The sequence below is a fragment of the Octopus sinensis genome, linkage group LG3 (genome assembly GCF_006345805.1).
Source record: "Octopus sinensis linkage group LG3, ASM634580v1, whole genome shotgun sequence".
NCBI classification, from domain to species: Eukaryota; Metazoa; Mollusca; class Cephalopoda; order Octopoda; family Octopodidae; genus Octopus; species Octopus sinensis.
In genome coordinates this window covers 130,357,450-130,369,949 of record NC_042999.1, presented here as the reverse complement: position 1 = coordinate 130,369,949, position 12,500 = coordinate 130,357,450, and the positions used below count along the sequence as shown (strand labels likewise).

Genomic DNA, 12,500 nt, shown 5'->3' with positions numbered 1-12,500 from the left:
AAGGCAGTAACGTATTTTTTTTATTAACCTGTTCCTCTGCAGTATACTGAGTATTGGTTTGATTACTTCTTGCAAATAAAGATATCGCTTATGACGATCTTGCATAGCTTTCAACGACGTTAGCAACGTCGGCAAAAAGCGTAAAGAATTCAAGAGGAATTATTTCTGCCTTGCAATTTAATGTAGAATTACGTTTACAGTGATTCAGCAGGAAAGTTGTCTGACATTTTATTATGCAGCTTCAAAACAGGAAGCCAAATGTTTTCTGACTGATGAAAACACGAAAGAAAGAAAGAAAATAAAGAAAGAAAGACTAGAATAAGTATATAGTGAAGGAATTAATTCTTTTTGTATTTGTTTATATATTTATATCCAACAACAATAAGTACATTACAGCGAACTAACAGCAACAAAATCCACCACCATTATAACAACAACAACAACAACAACAACAATCCTTAAAGTAAACTCAAATACACCTTTTTATACCGATTGCTATTGACACATGACCCAAACATGTACACTACCATTATCGTTATCGTCATAACAACAGTATAAGCTTCACCACAACCGAGTGCCATCAGCATTACCACCGCTGATACTACCACTACCACCTACGTTATCATCATCATCGTTATCATCATCATCATCATCATCATCATCATCAACATCATGGCCTTATCACTATAGCTACTACTCTCCTTCTCATCGAAGATTAATTGGTAACTGCGAATATTTTGCTCTAGTAAAGAATGCCACCGAAAATTACAAACGACGGTGATATGCTGACAACCGAAAGAGCGGTTATAACGTTTCAGTGACGAAAGAAATCGTGAGTTAGCGTGTATATAGATAGATAGGTGTAGGACTAAATGCGCGCGCGCGCAGATAGGCTTTTTGCATTTGTGTACTCACGGTTATTCGGAGTTGTATCTTGGTTTATTTGCACTAGACTGAAATGCTCAGATACTATTTCGAGGTATTCAAAGTAAAATAAATACATAATTGAAAACGAAAACTCGGAATAATCTTCTATAAATAAAGATCTTTGCATCACCCTACATCTTTTCTGGTTCAAGTAATGCAGTCATTCCAACACACACACACACACACACAACACACACACACACACACACACATTACTTGTGTCAGTCATTAGGTTGCGGCCATGCTGGGGCACCACCTTGAAGAATATTAGCCTTACGAATCGACCACTACTTACTTTTCCTTAAGCCTGGTACTTATTCTAACGTTCTCTTTTGCCGAACCGCTATTTTATGGGGACGTAAACGCATCAGCACCGGTTATCAAGCAATGATGGGGGACAAACACACACACACACACACACATGCATGACGGGCTTCTTACAGTTTCCATCAACCGAGTCCTCTCATATGCCTTTGGTCGGCCCGTGGCCATATTAGAAGACACTTGTCTAAGGTTCAATGGGACAGAATCTGGAACCATGTAATTGGGAAGCCAGCTTCTTAACACACACCCATGCTTGCGTGTATATATATATATATAAATATATATATATATATAAATATATATATATATAATATATATATATATATATATACTAGCTGAATAGCCCATCGATCCAAGGCAATTTTTACAATAGAATGTCATTTATGAATTTTTGTTTATTCCATGTCAGACCATGCCTTCCACCAACAGGCCTCTTGATTAGGACGGATTTGTGCAATTTTTCGCAAAAAACTTTGATGGGATTTTTTTTTCCTTTTTAAACTATTTACATGTCTGTTCGACCGTTTCACATCATCTTATTCATTAAAACTTAAACTTCAGAAGTTCTTGCAACTTTGGTCGTCGTAATGCTTTGCTTTCGTTTGTTAAATAAAAATTCCTCCTCGTAATGATTTTGCTTTCATTTTGTGATAGACAGCTATCATGCAGAAAATGCCAGCTTCCAAGTCCTGTTTTCTAGGTAAAAATGATTAAACTTCAAACTTCAGTAACAGTTTTCTGCAATTTTTCTGGAACAAATAAATAACAAAATCGGATTTTACGCGGAAAATTATTTCAATATACCGAATTTGAAAATTTGGATGTAATTTTGAAATCTCACAATATGTGATAGAAAAAGAGAAGCCCTACAAAAGTAGAGAGACAGACAGTTATAGGACATCGCGCGCGCGCACACACACACGCACTCACACACATTTACAAACGTGCACACAAGTAATCACGAGTTAAAAATGGTGTATAATAGACAAACGTATGAATGCGTGTCTGTGTCTATCTGTCTTTCTGTGTGCGAGTGTTTCTTTCCTATGGACAGTAAAAAAGCCACCTTCCCCCTCTCTCCTTAAAGTCAAGTATTCCTCACACCTACCTTTTCCCTTCTTCGGCGTTTTAAAAGTTACTTATGAGCATGTACGCGCGCGTGTATGTGTGTGTGTGTGTGTGTGTATGCATGTATCTATGTATTTACGGAAGTATGTATGCAGCGTGGCGTGTATATGACAGCTGTATTAACGTTACTATCCCATTGCCGCTTAGACAACGCTGTTCTCCCCTTACCTGATATCAGTCACCCTCACTCTGTTACCATATTTCCATCATATTAATACTCTTTGCACCCGTCTCATTGTATCATATAATTCGTCCAAGCCCCCTAGGGAGCACATTATAGATTTTTATTGAAATCCAATATTGAACTGGGTGTTAGTTTAATATGTTTGCAAAGTTTATTGAAGATTAGTTCGCTGGCTTAGGTAGTATGATGGTAACAGACAGAAAGACAGAAATTGCCATTTATATATAAGATATATGTGTATATACACACATGCGCACGCGCACGTCTGAACTTATAAACTGTGTATGCGCGCACAACATGATACCAGAGTGATATATAGCTATTGACTAAGTTCCAAATTTTTCATAGATATTATGTAACTACTCGATTCCTTGTGGAAGTTCATAAAATATGACATGATTTTTCTGGGCGTTGACGAATCAAAATTCACCATACACTGATATTTCCATCAGTAACATCCTTAGTTAAGATCGGTCTCTGGATGATGGAGTGTCTCTTTGCAAGTAACGTTACACGCCTTGTCTGCTGCATTTAAAAACAACCCAAATATGAAAAGTTGTGACGAGCACTTCAGTGTAAGAGGCTCATACAAAGCTAAGACAGCGATATACTTCCAACTGAAGGCTGAAGGCATTCCACTTTATTAAAACATTCCCGCTCACTCGACTTTCCACCTCTTGCCATTCTTGACGTGTCTAACACCCTCGGCCTAGCACTAACTATTATTCCCAGTGCTTTCTTCCCCAGAACATCGCTCTTTGGAATCTTCTCCAAGCTCATGCTTTTCAAGAAGGTATTGTCCTGTAACAGTGTCAATGGAACATTAATGGCGTCAAACTTACCGATCCCGGAGGGCCTCTCTCTAAAGGTCATGGCCAATACCCCTTCCTCAAGTCTTTCAGCAGTTATAATAATAATAATCCTTTTTGCTATCGGCACAAAGCCTGGATTTTTGTGGGGAGGGGGACAATCGATTACACTGATCCCAGTACGCAACTGGTACTTAATTTATCGACCCCGAAAGGATGAAAGGTAAAGTCGACCTCGGCGGAATGTGAACTCAGAACGTAGCGACGGGCGAAATACCGCTAAGCATTTAGTCTAGGGTGCTAACGATTCTGCCAGCTCGCCGCCTAAGTTATAATAAAAATAATTCTTTCTATTATAGGTACAAGACCTGAAATTTGGGGCAGGGGGCAGTCGATTACAATGATCCCAGTACTCAACTGGTATTTATTTTATCGATTCCGGAAGGATAGGCAAAGTAGACCGAGATGGTATTTGAACTCAGAACGAAAAGACGAACGAAATGTCACTAAGCATTTTGTCCGGCGTGCTAACGATTCTGCCAACTCGCCGCCTTAACAACAACAACAACAGGTCTCTGAATACAACATTTTGCAAAATCTCATTTATTCCACCCCCCCCCCAAAAAAAAAGGAAAGAAAAAATTAGTGAAATAAAAGTCATTAGATGCTCGTTCATTGGTTTGTCTGAAAGTGAATTCTCGGATATTTGTAGATCCAAGAATTCCACCACTACTTAATTCCAGATACGAAATTTTCAGTATATGAAAATTCAAGTCTTTTGATGAACTCGAGGACACTACCCACTCCAGATCGAGCAGCTGTCTCGCAGACTCTGGATCCCTCTCTGTTGAATTATTCTGCAACTAACTTAATTATGACTTCTACTGTCAAATTTTCTTTTCTTTCCTTTCATTTTCTGTTTTTACTAACCATTTTTTTTTCATTTCACTTTTTGCATCAACCTTGTTCTCGCTTTATTTTTCGTAGTTTCTCATGTACCAGCATCCTGATTTTCAAATAGAATAAATCATGAGCTCAGATCCTATAGATTGCTGGAAGACACAAAATATTTTATAAAAGCCTGTCTAACTACGTGTCTTAATGGCAAGAAACTATCAGTAGCTCTTATTTTAATGCAGTGTACGTTAAATGATATTTATCTCTCACTGGTTGGGGTACTTTTTGTTGATCTTTTCTTAACGAAACAGTAAACTGTGTATGTTGTGTGTGTGTGTGTGTGTGTGTGTGTGTGTGTGTGTGTGTGTGTGTGCGTGTGCGTGCGTGCGTGTGTGTGTGTGTGCGTGCGTGTGTGTGTGTGTGTGTGTGTGTGTGTGTATGTGTGTGTGTGTGTGTATACGTACTTCCGTGTGTTTATGTATATGAAAGTATAAAACATAAGGGACATCAATGTTAAGATCTGTTGCCGTCTTCGAAAATAACAACAATGATTTTCCTTCATCAGGTTTGGTCTCAGTCTTCTTTTACAATTTAATTATTAAGATGTTTTATAAAAATACAAAACCGTCACAAGTATTTCACTAAACTTGTACTTCATTTATCGACCCCGGGAGGATGACAAGTAGAATTTTCCCATAACTCCCTGTCGCCATCCAATTCCACTAGTATGAGTTTGAATAGAGAGCTTGAGAGATCATGAATATTTCATTAGCTGATTACACAGCAATGAATGCCACCCCTATAGATGTATTGCAGTTACTCTCTTGATAGAGCTTGGTCATCCTGACCGTTGATCTTCTAGGATTCTTTTGCTCAGCATCAATGTAAGAAGTACCGTTGGCTCAGTTGAGCTCTTCTGCTACCTCTTCACAATCCGCCATGCTGCAATCCCGTGACTTCACCGTATCCCTGGAAAAGTGGCTGTAGAGGTGCTATGCTTTGTCAAAGAGCATAGTCGTCATCCCATGTAGTATTTTCAAAGTACCCGAATACCCAAAGTCCCTCCGTAATTCTTATATGAATTTAGGAAAATTGTTAGAAATTTACCAAATCCGGTAACTGTATTCACATTTGGGCCAATTATTCTATTTTACATTCAGCCAGTTTAAATAGCCATTAATGTCGAATTAAACAAAATCTGTAAGTTCATTTGAGTCTCTCTTCAAATGCTGCGCATCTTCTACATACGCTAATATATGTAGGAAATCATGAAATTGCGATGATATATGTACACATTGTATGTGTGTTTACATGCGGTTGGATATGATATGTATTTTTCTTTACGGCATGTATCAACCGTAATATCTTGAGACGGCAAACTGGCAAAATCGTTAGCACGCCGGGAAAAATGCTTAGCGGCATTTCGTTCGTCCTTACGTTCTGAGTTAAAATTCCACTGAGTTCGACTTTACCTTTCATCCTTTCGGGTCGATAAAATAAGTACCAGTTGAGCACTGGGATCGATGTAATCAACTTACCCCTTCCCCGAAACTGCTGACCATGTGCCAAAATTTGGAACTAGTATCTTCTATCTCTCAAATTTGACTTCAACAAAATCTAAAATAGGATATCCCGTTCGCGTACTTACAGTCGATGTTGTTATTGTTGTTTAGCTTTGTTCATCTCCAATCGAAACCGTAGCCATTCCATCATATTTTCAAGTTTAGTGTCTAAACCACATCATTCATCCAATATTTTTTTTCCATTTCCAAGATGATAAGGTATAGATTGAGGGAGATTTCTAGCAGGCCGATCGACTACATAAATGTTGGTCCCCTAACTGATATTATGTCATATAAAGGGAGATATTTATGAACGTTGTGATTGTAAACTTGTATGATCTAAATTAAGCATCTCACCAACTGAGCCAACATCTTGATTTGTGCTAGCAGATAAGATATTTTGTTTTTAACGTATCGTCCCCATTCAAGGATATCTCAGAACATTGCGCCACTGAGTGGTGCCAATCAGATAAACTACTCCAATACCTTGGGGTGTTTCATGATATTTATTGTTACCGATGAATTTGCTGTCGGAAAGATAGCACCAAAGAGCAAGTACCGTACAAGCTTTCTTTCTTTTGACTTTGCTTCTTCGCATTCTGAGTTCAAATGCCATCAGAGTTAACTTTGCCTTTTCATGCTCCGGAGCATTTATAATATATTGGGATCGATTCAATTGAATCTTGTCTTTCAATTTGTGGAATTATGTCAATGCAAGAAATTGATATCTTCATCATTAAATACGTAATATTTTTAGAACTCTTTGTTACTCCCTTCAAGTCTTCTCCTGTAATTCTTTGAACTTCCGCCGATCAATTTTATCGCAATTTCCTAACACTATCTTTCTTTTATTTCAGTTAATTCCAGAAACTTTAATGAAATCTCCAACAGAAATGGTTTCAAATATTGCTGGACAAAATATAACAATACCTATTGATCTTTTTAAGGATTTCGAAAACTTGAAGAATGCAACTAAATTAGACTCAGCCACTTTGATGAGGAAGTTGCTCACTGACTTTCATAAGTAAGTTTATTAATCTCTTTGTTCATACATTCCGCATTGTTTATACGACGGTGTATATAGTTATAATTGGTATTACTTGCTACAAACATAAATTTCCTTGTAAAACATTTTAACACATCATACACTCACGCACACACACATTTTTCAATCGATGCTCATATCGCCATTTAGTCATTTATAAGGTAGAAAGAATAAGATTGTGTAGCGTTAAAGTATATTAACAAACTTAGCAAAATAAATTTCAAACAGGAATCGAAATCGAATCATGAACTTGAGAGTTCAGATAAACAATAGAACGCTGATTAAATGTATTTCAAGACGCAGGCTTTTCTTTCTACTGTCTGAATTTAAATGGGTGTGACTTGTCGATAAAGTGACTACCAGTATTACGCTGAGTATAATTTACGACTCTGCTCATCTCTGATATTCTTCGTGTAAATTCAAAATAAATATTTATTACTCCCATTCAAGGGAGGCGGAGATGAAGTGATACAAAAGCGACATCTTACTTTACTTTTCACGGCTTCCAAAATTCATATTAGGACCAATATGCTTTCTGTCATTCTGAGGTCAACAAATTAACTACTAACAAAACAAACAGGAGAAGGATTAATAAAATTTAAATATGCTAAGTAAAAAATCATTATTACTTTGTATTTATGACTGGCGTATTTCAATTTCGCTTTAGAGACAATAACCTATTCACACTAATGAATTCTCTCACCATTAGAGTTGTAGCATCCAATTTACTTAGGGGAAAATGTGGTAAGGAATTGTAATTACACTTGTAGATCTATTCAAGCACACACGATGAAACCTAGAATGAATCGACTATGTTACTATCGACATAGTTTTCTCAATTCCCAAATGTTTAATAACTGGTCGCCATTTGTTAAGTCAAACAGTAGTAAGTATATAGTTTTGAATAATATATAGAGGCTTAGTCAATTCATATAGAGAAGCTCCTCCCAACTCCCATAGTTGTATGTTAAAGCATAGAGGAATCTAATTACACATTCATAGTGATGTTTCATTACAATTGTTTTGTTTATGTTAGTCGTTTAAAAGTTCATGTTTCAAATGTTTGCTTTCAAATATTTTGCTAAGTTGAAAGTGTTTTTGTTTATGATCTACAAATAAATTAATAGAGAGTTGATGATTCCATTTAAGATATTGTACTTTATATTTTTTGATAATAATTTCTAACTTTTATTTTTAAAATCTTTCAAACGTTTAATCATTTTTATAAGTTATAGTTTCCCTCTTATTTTTATTGCCGTTTTCACTTCAATTACTGGTGTTATTTCAGACTGAAAGAACCAGACAGTTCCAACTTCGTTTTGCCAGAAGAAAATATAGCACAAATATCTACAAGTGACTATTCTGAAAAGGCAATAAAGGCAGCAATCGATGCTAACCGCATACGCATTAAGAAAGAAGACGTGTCTTCTTGCTATGAATATTCCCCAAGTACTACCATAGCAGACTTAAATACCAGTTTAAGTACCGAATCAGATATCCCGATGGTCAATGGTAACAATAGTCCTGAATTGTGTGCCAGAAACAAAGATCTCCCACTAAATCAATTTAATATCAAAAGGAAACCTGTAACAGCGAGATTTAAGGTAGCTAAAGTCGTCTGCAAAGAGGAAGATAATTCGTCCCTCAATGACGCCTACGGAGTAGATGTGGTACATGGATCGAAATTATTTCAGTCTAAATTAGAACAAGAAAATGATAATTCAGTTTGTGAAGACAATGTCTTCTACAATAATACCACAAACACGACAGATACAAGAATCTGCCAACCATCCAATGTAGCAAATCCATATTACTATTCTAGTTGTCAGCCTGTTTCACTGAAAACAAACCATTTAAGAAATGTTCATACAGCAACGAAGTCAGTCGATCATTCGAAGAATATTTATGCACCAAACAATAAAGTAAATTGCCAAGATGACGGAAGCTACCGAGAATCAGACAGTGAAACGCCATTAGACTTAAGTATTGTAAAATTAGAACCACATTCTTCACATACATCTCTAACATCATCACCTGTACCATCACCTGAAAATGAGCATTTGCACTACCAAAGTAGCAGTAATTGTAGGGACGAAATTCATACCGTCAACGTTGAAAATGAGAAAAGTAACCGTGCAGAATATTTTGGGATGCAAGCACATAGAGATAATTCTCAATCTCCAGAGCTAGCTTCCACTCAACTTGATGTTAACAGAACTGTTATTAAAAGTAATAGTTCATCACCTGAGATAATGAATGTCACTCCTGATAAACAGATACGTTCAGATTTACCGTCTCAGATATTTAATGTGAATCAACTGCCAACACAAGCTCCAAATTGTAATGAAACTCAATTAATTTTGCCATCACAGATGAATTCGCCTTGTCTAAATGAGGCATCGCCACAAATCGCTAGCAACTATTTTTCAATCCCAACGCAAGGGCCTAGACCAGTTCCAGTCCCAACAAATGTGGTAACATTACAGAAAAATGATAACTGTATGTATGTTTATCCAATGGGTTTTCCAACTTTGACAACTATTCCGCAAGGGAGTCATCCAATAGGATTACCCATAATGTCTCAAGCCATGTTGCCTATACCCAAAATCGATCCATCTCAAACAATAGGACCGAACAAACCCATGGAACAAGACCAATTGAAACTAGTTGCCGAAAGTAATATTTTTCCTGGTGTTTACACTAGCATTTTGAAACTTTCTTCTCACAAAAGATCTCGTTCAAAGCCTGAAAAGTTGATCTCAGCCCCTGTGGCACAAGTAATCCCTACAACTTCGAGCGTGCCAATTCAACCTGTAAATACGCAGACTGTTATGTTCTTTCCTACCATGCAACAAATGCAAACATGCTTACCGACAAATTCTGTAAATAATGTTCAATCCACTCCATCTTCAACTGTAACTGTTACTACAATTGCTCAGGGTAACATCTCATCGCCAAGAGAGTGTGTAACAATGACATCAGCAGGACAGACTAGTACCCAAACAACAGGTTCGAACCAGCAGTCGATTATTATGGTCTATCCTCATACTGGAATTTCAGCATTAGGAAAACCAGTTCGTCGAAGAGGAAGGCCACCGAAACTGCCAATGCTCACACAATTACTGATAGATAAGAAACCAAAAGTAAACGTAAACCAAGTTAACGAAGAAAAATCAAAACTTAAGGTTGAAAATCAGAGTGAGTGTTCAATAGTGCCAACACCTTTTCCAGCGATGAACAGTAATATCAAACCAGAAATAAAAAGATCTCACGAGAAGGATTGCGTTGAAATCATACCTGATTCTCCGGCAAACGTTATTGGAGACAACGATAAGGATAAAATAAAACATTTTGAAACACCTTTGGAACCTAAAAAATCAGAGTCATTATATCAAGAAATGATTTTATCTCCTAAGTCTTTAAAAAACATAAAGCCTCGCAAGTCGCATTCTGCCAATGATTTCATGAAGCCGAATGCTAACTTCATATGTACATCATTCAGAATACGGCCAAGAGCGTTCAGAACACGGCGAAATGGCGGCACTCGAGGCCGGAAGAGCTCGAGATTGTCCCAACCAGAGCAGTCGGAATCTATCACGTCTCCATTACAACAGCAGATAAATCAGCAGCAGCTGGAGTTTCAGCAGCAGCAGTTGCAACAACAACTACAACAACAATTACAACAACAGCAGCAGCAACAGTTGCAACAGCAACAACAAAAGAAGATGCAAGAACAACAGAAGCAACTTCAACAGCAACTTCAACAGCAGCTGCAACATCAGCTACAACAGCAACAGCTGCAACAGCAGCAGCAACAGCAGCAGCAGCAACAGCAGCAGCAGCAACAGCAGCAGCAGCAACAGCAACAGCAGCAGCAGCAGCAACAGCAGCAGCAACAACAGCAGCAGCAACAACAGCAGTTACAAAATGTGCAACAGCTGCAGACACTGAAACAACACCAACCACTGCTGAAGCTTTCACCAACTCAGTTGCATGAACAAGATGATGAAGACGATGAAGAACAAGATGCAGAAGAGGAAGAAGACGGAAACGAAGTATCAAAAGAGAGGGAAGGAAAGGTTCTTCACAGTCCCCCAAAGTCTTTACACTGTAACGACGTCAACTCAAATTCGTCTGATGACCGACAGGTAGAAGATGATTTCTTGGAGTTTTCATCAGGTAAAAATCTTTTCCAAGAGCTTTATCACTGTAAAATCTGCAACGACATTGTCTCTTCAGACGAAAAAGTCTCGCATCAAAGGCAACATGTTCCCGTGCGATTCTTTTGCCAGTCATGTGGGGTGGAGTACCAATGCTTCTGGGTAAAGAGCCAAGTTACTGAAGACGGTAACCCACCGGAACCGATGGAATGTGACCGATGCAATGCCCATTTCTCCAGTCAAAAATACGATTTCAGCTGCTGCCTGCAAATACAAAATGGCAATATTCTGTGTGATCTATGTGTCGAACAGTTTCGGACTTTCACACAATTTTATGACCATCGAAATAAATTTCATCCTAACAGTCCCACAACTCCTGCTAACCATTATGTGTGTGATAGTTGCGACAAAGTTCTTTACTCTGCGAAAGCACTCCGTTATCATCGGAAGTTACATTTAGACCGTACTGTACAGTGCACTATTGGTGATTGCCCAAGGTTCTTTCAGAATAACATGGAGTTGTCACGTCATATACGCGAACAGCACGACAAAATGAAAGAGTTCTTTTGCATATATGACGGCTGCAACAAGAAATTTATGAAAAATTTTCATCTACAAGAACATGTACGCGTAAAGCACTTCAACATCCGGGCATTTCGTTGCTCGTGGCCCGGATGTACGAAAGAGTTTGCAGCAGAGCGACATCTCAAAGTGCATCTCTTAATCCACAAGGACGAAAAACCTCTAAAGTGTGACTTTTGTGAGTATAGATGTCGTCAGCGAAATGCCTTAAATTGGCACATGCGCAAACACCCTGAAGCACCTTATAAATATAGAAAATTTTCAATTAATTCATCGGACTGTTGAAATTGATAAAAAGAAATTATTTATTTATACATTTATACTTGTTGTTGTTTTTCTTTTGCTTTTGTTTTTGAAATTTGCATTTGCTTCTATGAGTACATGATTGTAAGGGCGCCGTAAAATTATGATGAGCTCCAGTGAGTCGACTCTACGGTATAGGTTTGTTATTTAGTTGGAGTATTTGACTATACTTGGCAATTGTCATCTGTTTCGGGTTGTCTAGAAACGGTTGACTTGAAAACGAAGGGACCCTCCGACATTCCATGGCATCCGGATGCTAGTAAGAGGTGAAATAATAACCATAAAATGATATTGTAATAATAGAAAGAGAACTAGGACCAATTAACAATTGGTTCTAGCTGAAAACACTCATATATAAAGATATATGTACTTTTTCGGAATATGGAAATATACTGAATTAGACATTTTGCTTATATCTAAAATATACAAAATAAATAGACTCTGCTAATGCAGTATGGATCTAATTGCAGAATAATTTACTACAAAATTAGTAGCCAATCAGGATAGGACGTTAGTTGTAATAATTAGAAGGCTAATCCAGAAACCAATGTGGCAATAGATTAAATAAACAAAGAAAAT

General features: G+C 37.5%; 1 protein-coding gene across 1 annotated transcript in view; it reads left to right on the top strand.

The window, feature by feature from the left end:
• The window catches only part of LOC115209532 (transcription factor SPT20 homolog), a 67,627-nt gene extending 55,689 nt beyond the window's left edge, over window positions 1-11,938 (top strand). The window contains exons 2-3 of the mRNA XM_036501330.1: window positions 6,689-6,855; window positions 8,165-11,938. Coding sequence (XP_036357223.1) covers window positions 6,689-6,855; window positions 8,165-11,903 — 3,906 coding nt within the window. The 3' untranslated portion in view covers window positions 11,904-11,938. The remainder of the gene's footprint in view (window positions 1-6,688; window positions 6,856-8,164) is intronic.
• The last annotated feature ends 562 nt before the right edge of the window (window positions 11,939-12,500 follow it).